The 18,933-nt window shown below is 39.9% G+C and overlaps 1 protein-coding gene across 1 annotated transcript in view; it reads right to left on the minus strand.

The window, feature by feature from the left end:
• Positions 1-18,933, minus strand: part of MYT1 (myelin transcription factor 1) — a 194,660-nt gene that overhangs the window by 87,507 nt on the left and 88,220 nt on the right. Inside the window, exons 3-4 of the mRNA XM_036750731.1 lie at positions 8,897-8,951; positions 7,340-7,370 (exon numbers count right to left, since the gene is read on the minus strand). Of these exons, the coding sequence (XP_036606626.1) occupies positions 7,340-7,370; positions 8,897-8,951 (86 nt within the window). The remainder of the gene's footprint in view (positions 1-7,339; positions 7,371-8,896; positions 8,952-18,933) is intronic.

The following is an 18,933-nucleotide window of genomic DNA, read 5'->3' on the forward strand; positions in this document are numbered from 1 at the left end:
TTACATTATACGTAAACACTTGTGATAGGTTATTTTTTTACATGTGATAGCTCTTCTTTTATAAATGCTCAAATACTTAAATGTATCTGTGATTTCACTGATTTAGAAAGCAACTATTTTGTAAGAATTATTTTGTAAGACTTCTATTCTTTTAAAAACCTGAGAAAATTGGTAGACTTTCAAGGACTTTCCCAATGGCTAGGTTCTCCTGGCTTCAAGGCCAGCTCTCTAGCCACCAATTGCTTCTCAAGAAAGGTATATGATAAAAAGAGAAGAAAAAAGAGAAATGCAAATTTAAAAACCCTCACACTCATAAGATTGGCAAAGATGAGGAAAAAAAAGGAGAACTGCAATTGTTGGAGTATATCTGAGAGTACAGGAGCCCTGATGCTATTGGTAGAGGTCCGAATTGGTCAAAACATTCTGGAAAGCAATTTGGAGCTAGACCCAAAAGTAACTAAATCATGCAATCCTTGTGACTCAATGTTACCTATATTAGGTACAGTATCCCCCAAAGGTCAAAGATATAGAGAAAGGACCCATATATAAAAAATATTTATTGGAAAATTTTCTATTGTGGTAAAGACTCCAAAAATGAGCTGTTCCAACCCATGAGTAAACAGAACTCTTTTCTACCACATTCCTATGAAGTGACCAACCAATTTCCTCTTCAAGACTTTCAGTAACGGAAAGAACGCACTCCACTTCTGGAAAACTCTAATTTTTACAAAGTTTTTCATTAAATCAAGCTAAAATTAGCCTCTCTGCAATTTCCATTCACTGTTCCTAATTCTGGGGATAACTGGAATAAATTTGATCTGCTTCAAATATGGAATCCTCCCAAGACTTCTCTTCTCCAGGCTAAATAGCCTGATCCTTGTATGACATGAATTCTAGTCCTCTCACCATTGTGGTTACCCACTCTGGATGCACCTAGTTTGCCAATATCCTTCCTACAATGTGGTTTCAGGAACTAAATAAAATTCTCCAGAACTGGTCTGACCAAAGTAGAATTGAGGGAAAAACATGGGATGTATTTCTTAGGATAAAGATGTATAAGATACTGGGACGAGGTTAAGTTTGACTTTAAGGGGATAGTATCAACACTGGTGTGGCATATAAATAATTGTATAATTAACAAAAGAAATGGAAAACTAACAACCTGGCTTCTTTGTGTAAAAGAATCATTAATTTTATCTGTGGGGCCTTGATTTGATTCATAGTTTTGCTTCTCATTATCTGTTTAACCTTTGACAATTTACTCAATCTCTCTGGCCTCAGTTTCTTCATCTATATAATGGGGAAGTTGAATTAGATGATCTCTAAGGCCACTCCCAGCTCTATGTCCTATGATTTTATGATCCAAGAAAGAGTGCAATGGGCCTCAGTGGATAGAACACTGGGCCTGAATTCAGGAAAACTTGAGTTCAAATCCTACCTCAGATATTTACTAGCTATGCAACCCTGGACAAGTCATCTCTGTTTGCCTTAGTTTCCTCATCTGTAAAATGGGGGTGATATTAGTTCCACGGTTGTAGTGAGGATTAAATGAGATTATATTTGCAAAGTACTTAGCCCAGTACCTGGCACTAGATAAGCTCTATATAAATGTTAGTTATTATTATTATTTTATAAATGCTATTTTTATTATTATCCCCTTTATTTTGGACACAATCATGGGTGGGTTCTAACCAAAAATGTTTACTAGTGACATTATTAAGGATGTCTAGGCTAAGTACACACGGAAGAGAGATGCCTTATTAATAGAGAAGTTCTACAGACTCTCCTATTTTTGGATGCCATCATGTTGACTTCATTGAGCTGTTACACTAGAAACCAGAGGTGTCAAACTAGTGCAGTCAGAAATGGATTAAAATGTAATTGGTAAATTTAAAAAAAAATAAAGTATAATATGACATATATAATGATAATTTGTGGGGGAGTAAAAAAGTCAATATACAGCCTGCCAGGATTCATTTCTATTTGAATCTGGTACCACCGCTATAGAGCCTTCCCAATGAGTTCAATGTTTACTCAGGAGACCAGCCTCATAATCCACAAAGCAAAATAAACACACAGACAAAGGATGCATAATGTTCAGATTATGGCATGCAGTTAGATAGTCAAGTCATTGAGTTATTTCACATATACCATAGACCATCACTAAGACTGAACTAGGTTTAAAAATGAATAAGAGAAGATCAGACTGTAACATATTTGGGAACTTGCTTACTGTTTTCACTGGTTCTAAGTTGCTCACTGCTACAAAAGCCTATCTTTTAATGCTGTTATTCTCCCATTAACTTTAAATGGCTGTCTGTGATGCATAAAACACCAGGACCCCAGAAGCACCATTGTTAATTATAAGTGATTCAAAGGATGATAGGAAATGCATTGTGGGTATAAACAAGTTTCAGCATTTTACCAATGATGACCTTTATGCAAAAGACATCATCAAGAGTATGTAGTATGGAAAAAGTTGGTGAGATCAGTCATGAAGCAAAAGTAAGAAATAATGGGCAATTTCCATTAAATATCCTCTCCCCCCAAAAATAAATACAGAGGAAGGTCTCCAGTACATTGGGTAGCTCCTCTCTGGAAGATTTATGGAAGGATATGGACAAGAACTAAATAGAATGAGAAGACATGAATGGATTGAGAGATGCATTGGTAAAAGGATTACACATTCCACTGAACTAAAAATTCCATTGAAGTATTAAAGATTGCATTTTTTTTACTGTGATGCCATACTTTTGCCTCATATTCAGCTTCTATTCCACCATAACCCAACCCTGATCTTTTTCATAAGAATGATTTTTAGCCATATCTCTCTTATCCTGTACATGTTGCAATTTGTGTTTTTTTTTTAAACCAGGTCCAAGACTCTACATTAATAATTACAAAAATTCATAGCATTACCTTTGGCTTATCATTCTAACCCTTCGAGATCTTTTGGGATCATAACTCTAATATCCAATGTGCTAACTTTCCCTCTCAGCTTTGTAGCATCTACTGTTTTTAATAAGCATACCATCATTGCTTATCAAATTATTGATAAAAATGTTAACAGCACAGGACCAAGGACAGCTCCTGGGGGCACTGTACTAGGAACTGTCCATTCCAATTTCACCTCCATCTATTAAGGATGCTAATCTTTTTATGTAGCCACTCCACTAGTTCTGAGTCCACCTAACTATTAACATATAGCTCACACCTCTTCATCTTGTCTGAAAATATATGATGAGAGACTTTGTCAAACGCTTTATCGAAATCTAGTTTTACGATTTTTATGACATTCCCCTAATCTACTAGTTTAGTAACCATATCAATAGATAAAAAGGAAGTTAGATTAGTCTAGCAATTCATGTTCTGGATAACTGGAAGATGACTAGCTCTTAGAGAAACACCATTTTCCTACCTATATGGTCACATACAATTCTTTTGATAATACTAGAATTTTGTTATAAATTTGAGTCAAGTTCACTGACATGAAGTTTAAAGACTATCCTCTTCCTAGTTTTGAAAATTGAAACAATGTTCATTCACTTTCAGACCTACAACACTTCTCCAATTTTGCACAGTTCTGAGGAGCTAGGACTGATTTTCACCATGGCCTCTTCTTGTCCCATGCTCAGCACCAATCTTTTTTCCACCTTGTTCTCTAACAGGTATTTCCATTATCTGCCATCTGGTATCCCACATGATCTGTTCCCTAGCACCTTGTAGTACCCAGGACTTTCACTCAAGTCCTTCTGTGTTGCAAATGGAATACCAAAGGACTGCTTTTCAAAGGCATCTCTGGTGTAAGGGCATAAAATGGAGGAGGATTCAGGGACATGGTGGAAGCTACACAGGGAGCTTCAAGTCTTGGCTGTGGAGTCGGAGGGTTACAGGAAACTCTTCTGGTTGGGAAGTTAGATCCAAGAGCTTTGCTTTATTTTGAGTGTGAATGTCAGCATGTGTGTGGAATTTTGTCATCAGGAGAAAGTCAGCATTGATGCTTCTTATAAATAGCCATAGAACTGACAAAAATGAAAAATTTCTAGTGTTTATATAAAATTCATGTTAACTACAGTCATTTAAGAGAACTAGCTTCCATTTATGGGAATTATGAGGCACATAGTAACTGTTATGTACAACATTAATATGACAGATTCATTTCTGCGTAAGTTTTATTTAAATGCATTAATCTAACGTTTATGCTCAGTCTTCTCTTGATTATGTAGTGTGGACATGTGCTCATGCTGATACATCAAAGATCTTCAATTTTGTCATTGGGCGATTTTCCCATGTGGGAATTCCTTTCCCTGATGCAGATCACAATCTGCATTTACTGTAGTCTTGGAGGGTCATCAAGGCTCAGAGAGGAGAAGTAGCTTGCCTGTGGTCATAAAGTTAGTGGCAGAAGTTGGATTTGAATTGGGGCCTTCCTGACAATGCTTTACCTTCTATACTGCACTACCTCTCTTCAAAAAGAAAAGGGAGGCAGGTGTAGACAATGCTAAATAATTTGACTAATTAATTCTCAGAAGAGATGTTTCTAATCTCAGCCCTGCCACTGGCTACATCACTCCTTGTTGTTGTTCAGTGATCTCAGTCATGTCCAACTCTTTGTGACCCCCTTTGGGGTTTTATTGGCAAAGATACTGGAGTGGTTTGCCATTTCCTTCTCTAGCTTTCCTTACAGATGAGGAAATTGAGGCAAACAGGGTTAAGTAACTTGCTCAGGGTCTCACAGCTAGTAAGTGTCGGAGGCTGGATTTGAACTCAGGTCTTCCTGACTCCAGGCCTGACATTCTATCCACTGTGCCACCTACCTGCCAATATGACTCCCTAACCTTTCTGGCCTCCTTTTTCTCAATCTGACCATTCATTCATTCACAAGCATTTAGTAAGTTCCTACTGCATATTAGGCATTGTCCTAGGCACTGAGGATAATAAGAAAAAACCAAAGCATTCCTTGCCCTTGAGAAGTTTAAATTCTATTGCCAAACATATCTTATCATCTATAAGGACACAAATAAATTATGACACTAGGTGAGATGATGCAGAAAGAAAATGCTAAGTTTCTTTGGGGGAAGGAGGAAAAGAGTCAATATAAACCCAAAATGTAATTATTGCCTGTTTGGGATTTTGCCAATTGCCATGAGAAATGCCTAATAAAAACCATTCAGAGAAAAAGGGTAGAATAGGAAAAATGATACAGTCTTATATACATCTTCTTCTTCCCAGAATGAGATGAACATTAGCATTCCTTATTTATTCACTAGCACACATCATGGCGGGTGCTAGGTAACTTAACAACTGAAAATAACAGACAAATCTGTTATTTGATTGAAAACAACAGAAAAAATTCAGACCCACAAAATTCCACAGTCTAGGAATTCTGATGGTTTTTTAAAAAAAGATCTTAGTCATGTCTATTTGCAAGACGACTGTTGGAAACAACAGAGAATATGTATTCCTGCCAAGAAGAGATTCAGTGGGATTACTTTTTAAATGAGGTGTCACATCTCTCCCTCCTTCCTTTAGTCTGCTCTCACAGGTGCCCCCGCTCTCTCCTAAGACATCAGACCATCAGACTGAGAGATCCAAGGGATGCCTCCTGGTTGTCTCATCTGTTAGCATTCTCTCCCTCTTGAATTTATGTTTTTATTACTTTGTGCCTATTTTGCATTTACTTATGTATATAGGATCATCCAGCTAGAGCCGGAAGTCATTTCAGAGGTCACTTAGTCCAACCATCTGATATTTGGCCAATAAAATGTAAGTCTCTCTATCGTAAGGACTGTGATTCCTCTCTCTCTCTCTCTCTCTCTCTCTCTCTCTCTCTCTCTCTCTCTCTCTCTCTCTCTCTCTCTCTCTCTCTTCTTTCCCTCCCTTCCTTCCTTACTTCCTTCCCTCTTTCCTTCCTTCCTTCTTTCCTTTCTTTCTTTCTCTTTGTATCTTCAATGCTTAGGAAAGAACTTGTACATAGTGAGTACTTAATCATTCTTTGTAGAATTAAATTGAGTTAGTACTTGGTTCTGCTAAAGTCCTGCAAACAAACCTCTAAAAGTGAAGGGGCATCTAAAGACTCAGACCTCCATGAATCTAATTTTCAGCAGCATGATCTCTCCTGAAGCAAGAAAAAAGAGCAAATGGAGGTTGAGAAGTCACTGTGTTTCACTCCTATCTCCTCCAGTCTGATTTCCTAAATCTAGACACAAATCAGTGACAAAATAGCCCTGTGTACACAGCACTGTGGGCTTCTTTTCTTATTTCTCATACCCTAAACCAAACATTTTGGGAAAAAGAAAGAACTACTCTTCCTAGGAAAATGTAATTCATCTCCCACTTTTAAGGCATGATGCTTATGCTTTTCAGGATGCCTGAGACTTTACCTGGGATCTATAAAGATCATTACAGAAGGAATACAGCTGTGTTTAGTCAAAGCACTTGCTCACCAGTGAACAAGATTACTGTTTTTATCTTAAGTCACTGGAGGCCACACTTCTTATAATAGAACCTGTTCTCCTCTCAGAGTGATTCAACTTGGCCTTCAGACAATCTGACACAAATTTCCTTGTGTAATTAACATTACTAGGCCATTTTATTCCTTCTCCAATATAAGGATTACCATAACAATGTATGTGTGCGAGCATGTGTGTGTGTGCACGTGTGTGTGTGCACACACGTGCGTGCACGCCAAGGACTGATGCTGGAGCTGTCTTTGTAGTCAGCCTGGGAGCCATGGATGGGAGACAATTTGTCATACTGGGGACATTTTGACCTGTAAGCTGGTTTTGAACTTTTAATTCGGTTTCCTGACTTAAAAATCAGATAGCTAGAATCAGGCAGGTATAAAAAAATTCCCAATTGAAATGATTTGGGGTGTAGGAGAGAGTTTTCTACCACTACTGACAACTTACATAGTGCCTTAAGGTTTTCAAAACCCATTCTGCGTATTATCTCATTTGATCTTTCCAACAACCCTATGGAAATAAGTATTACAGATGAGAAAATAAACCTCAGAGAGGTTAAATGACTTGCCCAGGGTAACCTAGCTAATAAGTGTCTAAGGTGGGATTCAAACTCAGGTTTTCCTGACTTCAAGTCAAGCATTCTATTCACTATGCAAAAAAGGGATAGAGTCAAGCCTTGGTATTATTTGATAGTCATAGTTCCTCGATATGTAGATGAACATTTGAATTAATAGGAAGGTGACTCTCTGCTTTAGTTAATAACCTTTCCAAATTTCCCCAGCATAGCAGAACTGCCACCAGAACCACTTGAAACGATGCTTGTTCCATGGCCTCCTCAGAATGTATGTAGATGGTCATAAAGGAACATCTCTTACCTCACCTCCTGTCCTATGAGTTCCGTGGGCACTGGGTAAGGGAATGGGGGAGACAGAAAAGAAAAACAGGAGAGTTAAAAGAATAAATGCACGTTGCTTCATTAGAGGTTTGAAAAGTAGAACATTACTCTGGGAGTTTTAAAATGTATACATCTTTGCAAAATGTACAAAAATGTACTCCAGAGAATGAGGATCACCTATTATTTATGTAACAAACTCCCCCTCCCCCAAATGTGTGAACAATGAAGCAATTCACTTGTCCTGACTATGAATGTGTTGATACAGTTTTCCCCATATATAGTTAGAACTTAATCATTTTTGTCTACAAACTCCATGGCATCTTCCTTTGAACTCTGCGAATTGAAGTCCAGGGGAACAAGCCCTTCTGCTCATATTACATGTGCAGAACTCCTGTGCTCCTGTCCTTGCTTGTTAGGAAGCTGGCCATTCTCTAGGATGGAACCAAACCAATAACAGGTCTTGGCTTTGCCAAGGCTCTTGTTATTTGGGCTGGTATTTATGATTCTGATTGCAGGTGGCATCATTCACCCTTTACTCGCCAGAAGCATGACCTGCCAGATACAGACCAGAACAGAGAGGCACTAAGTGGACACTTGTTTATGATAGCCAGGCGCTCAAATCCAAGCGGAAGATTGGTTAAGGTGGAGAACCAATACTGCATGTGATGATCGTATTTTTCTAAATCTATTCTGCAACCTAGGATTTAGCATCTGATGCAGGTTTCCACATCCTGTGGTCTTTTCTCTCTATTTGTAGATGGCTGTGCACATCGCAAAGCCAGTTTTTGATTGGATGTAGTTTTGCAATGTGAGCGATATTTATTTTGGGGGGACATGGACAACCAGAAAATCTTGGACAGGAACAGGGCTCTGGGTTAGGGAAACATACAACCACAGGATTTATGTGACAAATATTGTCAGGACACTTAAAGAAACAAGGCCTCTCTTGCTATTATTTCTCCTGTGTCTGTCTCCTGGATAGCATGGCTCCCTGTGTCACACACCCCAAAATGTGGGTCCAGAATCTAAGGATTGCTTTGGGGATAGAAAAAGAGGGTGATGAATGAAATGTTGCTTGCTGCATATCATTTTGAAGCTGGGAAACAAATGGTTATCAATCTCTGAATGAACGAATTCCTGGTCCCTGGGTCCCCTGTATCAGGCAGCTTTGTTTGCTCCCAGCATGCACCCCTCAGCCAGCTTCCCTCAGATGTGTGACTTCAAAGCTCCTGGCAGAGCACATGGATGAAAGCCACTGTAACTGATCTGAAGCTATCAAAATTCCCATGAAACTAAGTGCATAAGTTTAAAGAGGATAGGGGAGTAGGGGACAAATGGAATGCAAGGAACATAAGTGTTTGTTGGCCTTTGTTCTTGGAAGGAGGGAGCGCTTGGCAAGGGGAGTGTTTGAAACTTTGGGGAAGATCGCTCTGGGCCTGAAAGCAATGCTGCCAGATGCCCATTGCTAGACTCTCCCCGGGCCTGATGAGGGTTTGGGCTCAGCCAGGGAACCCCCAGAGGGACAGCAGATGCTCACCTCGGATTGCCTTAGATCTTGTACGAGCTCTCTTGTCGTCATTTTCGAAGCTCATCTGGAAGAAAAGAATAGTCAGAAAAACATGAACGAAAATGCTCAACCAGCGTCTATCCAAAGCATTGAGTAAAACGAAAGAACCAAATTATAAGCCTGTTGATCTGGTAAGGCTAGATTAACCCAACTTCCTATTTTGATAGGATTCCTGGACTAGTAGAGGAGGAAAACAAGGAACATTTGGACACCTGAATGTCAGCAAAGCCTTCTAAGTTATCTTAGTGGAAAGGATGGAAATATGGGGGCTCATTGACAGAACGATTTTGGTGGATTCATAATTAAAAGATCAAATCCAGTCATTAAGGGGTCAGTGTCCTGGAAGGATATCTCTAGTGGAGTGCCCCAGGAATTTGTCCTTGGCCTTGTGTCATTCACTGTCTTTGTCAGTGACCCAAATGAGAGTGTAGGTAGCAGCATGCTTATGAAATTTACAGATGGTGTAAAATTGAGGATAGTTGATGATGCTGGATGACCAAATTATGATCCCCCACACTAACAATAGGCTAGAAGTTGAAAATGGGAGTAAATGTAAAATCCTACACTTGACATAAAATTTAATTGCACAATGATAGAATGGGAAAGATGTGAGTAGACAATTTGTGGGAAATTAAGGGTTTTGGTAGACTGCAAGCTCAGTACAAGTCAGCTGCTAAAGAAAATGCAATCTTTGGGCTATATTAGGTGTCAGGAAAAGGGAGGTGATAACTTTGTTCCGCTACTTCTGGATCAGATTGCATTTGCAGAATTGTGTTTAGAGCTAGATGGAAATTTTAAGGGCATTGATCACACTTAGGAACTTAGAACTTTGGAATATCCCCGAAAGAAGGTAACCAGGGTGGCAAGGACACTGGAGGCCATGTTATATGAGAATTGTTGAGAGAAATGGGATGTTTAGCTTAGGGGAAAATGACTTGAAAGCATTAGGCAATCTTGTAAGATATTCTAGTGAACAAGATGGAAATATGTGGGCTAATCGATAGTACAATTTTGGTGGATTTGGAATTAGTTAAATGTATGTGTGTGGAGGTTGGGGGGTCAGAGAAGATGACAGCTATCTTCAGGTGAGGAGCTATCCTGTGGAAAAGAGCCTGGACTTGTTCTGCTTCACTCCAGTGGGCTGAAGTAGAAGTTTCTGGAAACTACAGAAAAAGCCATTTTGATTTTGTACAAGAAAGAACTTCCTAAAAATGAACATAATTAAGTGGAATAGGCTGGCTCTAAATTTCTCTGTCACTAGAGGTCATTAAGCAAATAATAGATCATCAAAGTTTTTTTAAACTTTAATTTTTAAAATTAACATTTTTTTCTCTTTGCCATATTTTCTCTTTCTCTCCCCTCAAGTAGAAAAACAAAAAAAAAAGATTTGCAAAGTTGAGTAAAACAAATTCTCACAAGGGATGTTATAGAGATCATTACTGTGCAAGTACATATTTGACAAACTGTGCCCAGAGCTTAGCACAGTGCCTGGCACACAGTAGGCACTTAATCAGTGTTTACAGACTATTATTGACTGCCTGCCTCTGAGATGTTCATTCCAACTCAGATTTTGTGAGCTAACAGTAGGGTCCAGGGTTGGTTTGTTTTTGCTGACACTTATACAGTGCTTCCAAGTTTCCAAAGTGCCTTACATACACTAACTCGTTGTCTCCTTTAACAGGAGCTCTTTGCCCCAAAGAGAGCAGGAAATAGCTCGGTCCTAGATACTAACAGTAAGTGCAACAATTCTGCAGATGGGGAGAAAACTCTGTTAGTAGGACCACCTGTATAGCCTCAGGTTCAGAGTGAGGTGCGATCATCTGATACCTCCTAAGTGTCTGAATGGCCTCACAGTTGAATCAGTTTTGATATCCACACTTCATCAGTGCCTTCTGCCCTGGGACTCTCCTGATTGGAGGGCAGAGCCAAGAGTTCCTCCCAAACTGTCCATTTAAGGAGAGTGCCCAGGTCAGTCATCTCTTCCTTTCCCCCATGACTGCCCTCCTTTGAATTTCTACAATCATTCTCCTAGACCGGTACCTTCTCCCCTCCCCCTCCCTTTTCAGCTATATTTTGTGTGTTGTCTTCTCTCATTAGAGTGAAAGTGCAGTGAAGGCAGGAACTCTTTCTTTTTCATATTCATAGCCCAGCACTTAGTGTAGTACCTGGCACACAGTAGGTGCTTAATAAGTATTTATTGACTGCTTGGCAGACAGCTCTTTGATGATGGCATTCATTCTAGTATAATGTAACAAACATAGTAACAATACCTAAAAACATTATGTGGTGGTGTGATATCATAGATAGAGTATTGGGCTTGGCATCAGGAAGACTTGGGTTCACATCCTGCCTCATACACTTACTAGTTATGAGACCCGGAACCTCAGTTTCCATCTCTGTAAAAGGAAGAAGGGAGTTGGGCAAAATGAATTTTTAAGTTCCCTGAGAAGTAAGCTTCTCAAAAGGTGTAAACTCCTTCACAGGGTCAGGTTTAAGGATCAAGGCTTCGACTTATTCTGGTGGCAATAGCTGGTCAGCAATCATCTCTATGTGCATGTGTATGTAAGACAAGTCAAATCTCAAAGGCACAAGGCTGCTATGTAAATACTTAGGAAGGTGGTGGAAAGACCTTTGATAGGTACTATGGAAGTCATTCTAATAGAAGTCCCCTTCACTCTAACCACAAATGACCCTGACACTTTCTAACATTGTGTGAGAACTTTTTTTAAGTACAAGGTAAGGAACCTGGGCTGGTGATAAACAAACTCCTCACAGGCTGTTAAAACTGGAAGGGAAGTTAGAAAGTTGGAAAGGAAGTAGGTTAGTCATCAGGCCCAACCTTCTTACTTTTGAGGTGAAGAAACTGAGAGACCAAAAGAGAAACGATTTTCTCAAAGGCATAGACCTGGGAAGAAAGGAGGTGGTACAAAGCTGGGACTAGAACCCAGGTCTTTGGACTCCGAATCATATTCTCTTTCTACTCCAGCATATGCTGGCAGTTATGGGAACACAGGGAGAGAAAATTGTCTCACTGCTGCCCCACCAGCTGTCTGTGGGACAATATTTGGTGCAGCACAAAGAATCAATAAGCTGTGGAGTTGGAAGAGCTGGGAACAAATCCTAGGTGCCATTTACTATGGTAGGCAATTCACTTCAACTCTCTCTGGTCTCAGTTTCCTCATCTATAAAATGAGAGGGTTGGACTACATGGTCTCAGAGGTCCCTTCTAGATCTATGATGCCATGAATTTATGAGCAATATGTATCCATTATGTGCTGGCAATGTTAGGTGCTGTGGGTAGTAAGTCATCTTTGTAAGATGACTTGTGAAATGGACCCTGTCTTCAGGGATCTTATAGTCTAGCTGGAGTAGATAACATGTACAGAGACAGGTATATACAGAATGCTTTTGAGAGGAAGGCATGGATCCAGAAAGGCTTCATATAGAAGGTGATACTTGAGCTGGCCCTTGAAGGGAAGTAGGGATTCTAAGAGGAAGAGGTCAGGAAGCAGTGCATTCCACACATGCAACTTAGCCAATGCTAAGGCACAGAAACATGGAGTATCACGAAGAAGGACCAGTGAGAAGGCCAGTCTGACTGGACCATGGTGTGAGCTGGTTAGTCCTTCCTAATTCTAAATCTAGGACCTTACGAAGTCAATGAAAGGCTATGTGGAACAGGGGCAGCGGGAGCTGGTGGTCATTGACTAACGAAACATGTTTGCCAAGTCACAAACATGTCCCTAGGACATTGCTTTTACTTTGGAAATGAAGATCTGCCATCATTAGAAAAAGAAGCTGTATTCCAGATAAACACAAAGGCACTTCTGGATTTCTAAAAGACCTGGCTAAGAGAACAGACCCTGTGAACAGGATCTGATATATTACAAGAGATATGGTTGTGATTTGCCAAAAATCGTTCAACCCAAAAAGTAATTCCTGAGCTGCTCTTGCAGATCAAATCGGGAAGCTCATCAATGCCGAGGAGCTCACTGAAAGCCCCAGATCTCTCCATGAGGAGAAAAAGAAGGGAACAAGAATTTATTAAGCACTAACTTTGTGCCAGGCGCTGTGCGAAGTGCTTTATAAATATTAATTTCATTTGATTTTAACAACTTTGTCAGGTGGATGCTATTTTTACCCCCTTTTTAAAGTTGGGGAAACTGAGGCAGACAGAGGTGAAGTAACTTGCTTAGGATAACACAACTAATAAATGTCTAAGGCTGGATTTGAACTCTGGTCATCCTGATGCCAAGGCCAAGATTCTATTTGCTGCATCACTCAGCACAACCTCAACATACTCCCACTCTTTGATTTGGCTCAGGCATGAAACAAGTTCTACAAAAGAGATCACTTTCCCCTGATCTTATCTTCATCAGTGATTAGGTTAAGTGTTATTTAAAACCAGGTAGGATATCTCAGGCCAAACAATCTATCTCAAGTACCACCTATTATTAACTCTGTCAAATTCATTTTGAATGGTTCCATCCCTGGTTGAAGGAGAGAGACCAATTACTCAAGGATAATGAGTAGAAGAGATTCCCCAAGTACAGAATGGATTTGTACAATGAAAGATTCCTCTCCCCATGAAAATTAAGCAATAGAAATTCAGGATCTTGAAGTGAGAAATTTGGTCTGATTCATCCCAGTTTTTTCCATTCTATCTCTTAGTGGCCTGTGGAGAGAAACCTTGCCGTGCCTGTATTCTCTTGTTGACAATTATGAACTGTCCTGTCTTTCTTTGTACCCTGCCGATCCCTGAACCAAGAGTATTTGCTTTATTCACGTTTTCTGTTATTTCAAGAACAACACTAGCCATGAAAAAAAGACAAAGAAAGATGGTGAGCTAAAGTAATGATGGGCTGCCTCATTAGAAATGCACCATTCTCTCCTGAGTCCTGGGGTCCCAGGCTTCAGAATTAAAGGGCTGTCCTTTTACTCAAGGGCAAACTGGAGAAAAAGATATTGTACATAAATACAAACCAACCAAACAGTTGTTTCCAATCCCAAGCACCAAGTTCATGTGTCAGCAGGCATGTGTGTGTGTATTTTTCACATGGATAAAATAAACACATATCAAAATGTATACAAGCAGAGCAAGTGCAGTAACAATATCACATTACCATCAGTGCAAAAATATTGTGCCCAAGAGAAAGGCTTCTCCAAAGCTACCAGGTAAAATCTGAAATCTACATGCTAGCAGGAGACAGAGGGGACCACTAGACAATGCCCCTGGTCTTAGGTTGGATTCAGCCTCGGGGAAAATGGCTTGATTTCCAACATAACAACCAAGAATCTCAACCTAGCCTGTCCTAAAATGGACTTTAATCTGTATGAGATAACTGTAAATGAGCCAAAGAACTATCGAGGTGTTCAGGTCCTACTCCACAGGAGTGGGGGATGAGGTTGGGGGAGGGTGGTCTCCTGCAAGGGAGGAGCAGTAACTCGAGCTGAGACAGGTATGAAGCTGGGGATGTCCTTTCTACTTGTGAACCTACAACCAATGTGCAAACATGGTGCCTGTGACTTTTAGGGTCATGAACCCACATCTGCTTACAGCACCTTTCCTCTGACCTACTTATTGTGAGGGAAACATCCCCATAACAAAAAAGGACATCCCTAGGGATGATGCATCATTGCCATGGCAAACTCATTCTCCACTGGCCTTAATGAAATGTCAGGGCAGGCAGAGTGGTGATTTGTGATGGACAGTGACGATTGCAAAAGTCCAGCATTGTGAGTGGTGCTCTGGCAACGAAACCAGTCAATAACAGAAAGTAGTAAAGAGAAGTGGGTTTGGAGTCACAGAATCAAGGATAGAAACCTGGCTCCACCACTGGCTATCTTTGTAATATTGGCAAAGTCACTTGACCTTGGTTGAGGGGACAGAGGAGAAGAGTTCATTTTCCTCATCTGTTAAATGAAGAGATTGGGCTAGATGGCCACATTCTCTTCTCGTTTCAAACCTATGCTCCTAGAAAGAGAGAAGGTAATGGGCATAGCACAGTACTGGTATATCCCAGGAGAAGATTCATGCTCCCATCAGAGCCTCTAGAAGGGGAAGGACTAACAAACAGAAACCTCCAGATGCTCCCTAGGATAAAGGCATGGAAAAAGATCATACTCCTCACATGGAAGTGAAGGGCTCCCATAATTACATCCTTCTGGAAATACTTGGAATGCTAATAATAATTTCCTCTTTGAACCCATAGAAACCAGGAGCCTGGAATTTGTTTTGTTCTCTTTCTTTCTTTGAAGGAAAAATAGGGAAAGGAAAAGAGAGAAAAGGAATGGAGGGGAGGGGAGGAGAGGGGAGGAAGAGGAAGAGGAAGAAGAGAGGAGACAGGAAGCAAGAGGAAGGAAGGGAAGGAAGAGAGATGGGAAAGGGAAGAGGGAAGGGAAAAGGAAAAGGAAAAGAAAAGAGGGAAGGGAAGGGAAGAGAAGAGAAAAACTCTAGAGGGAAAGAGAAGGGAAAGGAAAAGAAAAGAAGCATCAAAGGGAGATGAAGGGAGGCTAGGGAAAGGGAAGGGAAGATAAGCAAGGGGAAGATAGAGAATTAAAGAAAAAGGAAGAAACAACCAAAGAGAGAAGGGAAGAGAAGAAAGAGAGAGAGAGAGAGAGAGAGAGAGAGAGAGAGAGAGAGAGAGAGAGAGAGAATGAAAGGAAGGAAGGGGGGAGAAAAGAATTAAAGAAAGACCTGGCATTACTATTGTTTACAAAGCCCCTTTCACAAATAGGGTTCTTAGTTTTTTAAAAGCCAGCAATTGACAGAGCTCTCTAAGGTACCACCTAGGAAGAAAGAAAAAGGAATTTCACAACTCAGTGAGATGAAATTTTCAAAGTGTACCACTCCCATGTGGCAGCACTAACATACAATGATTTATGTGATTTGTTAAGGAAGAAAAATCAAAACCTGGAGTAATTTATGCATCCTGTCAACTCCAGTCTGTGGTGCCACAGTATTATGAGCTATCCATTTATTGCAACCTTCCCAATAACACAGAAGACAATTACTATAATTTCTATTTTTAAAGCCGTGGTTCCCTATGGACCAATGGCTCACATTGAAAGTGCAGAGAGGAGCAGGTGTCAAAGGGACTTCATTACATTTATGAGCCTTTCAAATGTGCTGTGCTCTGAGCTCCCGAGCTAATGCCTTCCGATGCATGCTGCACAATGGAGCTAATACGTTTGATTGCCAGGCGCCTGTATTCAGCTGAAATGCAATCTACAGCTCTTTTTTTGTCAGTTTTCCCAGGGAAATTGGCAAGCATTCTGCTGGGTTAAAGCGTGCCTTGGCAATTTGGATTTCCTGCAGATAAATTATTCAAAAAGCAGAGAATGGGGAGGGTTGCAGAGATGCGTAATGGGCGCTGCTTGCACACTGCTAGCTTCTATTGATGAAGCTAACAGCTGTGGCATTCATTTTCCAGAGCACCTTTCCATTTGCAATTTATCTGCATCAAATGGTCAACAAGCAAGTGCTTTTTTCTCTTCTGTGCATGGAGCTTTGATTTAAAGAGGGAAAAAACCTGAGCTACAGAATGAAAATTCGGGCTTTAAAATATGATAGTGAATTTTTGAAGCACTGGAAGGCTTGGGATATCAACAATGAAGCATAAGAACTTTGATTTCAAAGTTGTTTGAAACTAGCAGTGGTGAAGCCAAGTCATGGCATCTGATGACTGCAGGTGGTGCAGCAGAGATAACACTAAGACTATTTGAATTTATGGAGTTTTCTTTTTCAAAAGGAACTTAAAGCTTTCCAAATATGGTTTTTCCGTTGTCCTCCCCACAACCTTGAGGCTTATGCTGGCAGGAATCATTCTCCTGATTATCATAGCTTGGAAAACTAATACACAGCAAAGTTCAGCGACATGCCTTCAGCCATGTGATGAATCTCTGGCGGGACAGGGAAGATATCTCAAGTCTGCCCCGCCCCCCCCCTTTACTTTACACTTGACTAGTAGGTTGTCAACATGTAAAGGGTATCTTTCCATCCTCCCAAAAATCGTAAAAACATTTTCTTATGACCCTTCCACTTGATTCAGCTACTGAGATGTGTGTCTCCTCCTCTTGACTACCAAAGCTGTCTTGAAAAAGTTGTCCAATACCGAGAGTCTCTAATTCCTCACTTCCTACTCCCTACTTTCTACCCTGCAGTGTGGCTTGTGCCTTTAATAGTCTATAATAATGAAAGCTGATGTTTCTAGAGCAGTTTTGGATTGACCAAAGACTTATGTGCATTCCCTGTTATGGACTTTGCAACAACTCTGCAAATTAGGTTCTGCAAATATTACTATATCCATTATATAAATGAGGAAAGTTAGGGTCAGAGAGGTGAAATTCGATATTTGATTTGATTAGGATTTGATCTTGTCTTCTTTATTCTTGAAAGTCATCTTCTACAAGCCACTACTAGTCAGTGGAACCAAAGGCCATTCATGGAAGCCTACTCACCAAATCCAATGGCCTTTATTATTTTTAAAGGCCCTCATTACCCTTAACTCCTGTAGCATTTGACACCGTTAATGAGTTCTACCTATTCTCTCTTCCCTTGGCTTTCTGTCTCTTAAATAAACTGTTTCTTCCCTTCCTCCTCATCCTCTTCCTCTCCCCTCAATGTGGATGAAACCTTTCCCAGTCCCCTTCCTTGGTTATGACCTTCTCCCATGGATCTCATATAGAATTTTATATTATAATTCTTTAATGTACTTATATTGCAGTATTGTGTATTGTATTTATCTCAGCATGTCTTATTCCCCTACTATATTCTAAGCTCCATGTGGGCAGGGACCATCTCTTGTCTGGATAGAAGGCAAGTTCCTTGGGTGCACAAATTGTTTCACTTTTGTTCCTTGTCCTCAGCACAATGCCACATGTATCGTATTTGGCTAATAAATGATTGTTGATTATTTAACCTTTGTCTCTCCCCAACATCTGCCACAGTATTCTGCATATAGTAGATGCCCAATAGATTAATCAACAAGCCTTTATTAAGCACTCACTGCAAATGAATTCAAATGGGTTAACATATGTAATATGTGTAAAGCTTTGGGCAAATTTTCAAGTGCTATATAAATGCCAACTATTATTATTGACAGTAATAATAATGACAATGATAAATGAGCATTGAACCAGATGATACAGTAGATAAAGTCCCAGACCTGGAATCAGGAAGACCTGAAGTCAAATCCAGCCTCAGACACTTACTAGTTGTGTGACTTTGGGCAAGTCATTTAACCTCTGCTTTGGTTTCATCTCTAAAATGGGGATAATAATAGCACCTACTTTGTTTTGAGGATCAAATGAGATGATATTTGTAAAAATGCTTGGCAACATAGTAAGCTCTATATAAATATTAATGAAGGAAATAGAATCAATGCAGATAGAAAAAAAAATTTAGGGTAACCATCCTGCTCTCTAGACCTATTAGTCAACAAGAATTTGCTAAGTATTCTGCCTCTGTTAGGTAGTCTGATAAGCACTGGGGATACAAAGAAAGTGTTTGCATTCTAATGGGGGAAGATACCTTATAAATAACTAGACTCATGTAAAATATGGACAGACTAGATGGAAGGCAGGGGGAAAGATCCATGAATACACAAATACTACTCAGCTTCTACCAAAGTTATGTCAATTCTAAAAATAAAAACTATATCCTTTGATTATTTTTTTAAAACACATCCTTTTAACTATTTTCACTAATCAATCACAACCTCAATTCACTACTTTCACTATACAACCAACTTCTCTGGTTGTAAATTGCCATCTCTAAGGAAGCCAAGATGTATTTTTCTGTTTTCAAAGGCAAGGAGTAAGCCTGTTAACTTAATGCTGCCATCTATGTCATGTTTTACATCTTCCCTGTATTCTTGAAGCCATTTATTCACGTTAATTAATATTTTGATAGTTCTTCCTTCCACAGAAGACATTGAAAAGTGTTAGAGGAAGAAGACTGTGATAATATACTAATACAAATACATCACCTTTTGCAATGCAGTTCA

Source organism: Trichosurus vulpecula, chromosome 3 (genome assembly GCF_011100635.1).
Source record: "Trichosurus vulpecula isolate mTriVul1 chromosome 3, mTriVul1.pri, whole genome shotgun sequence".
Taxonomy (NCBI): domain Eukaryota; kingdom Metazoa; phylum Chordata; class Mammalia; order Diprotodontia; family Phalangeridae; genus Trichosurus; species Trichosurus vulpecula.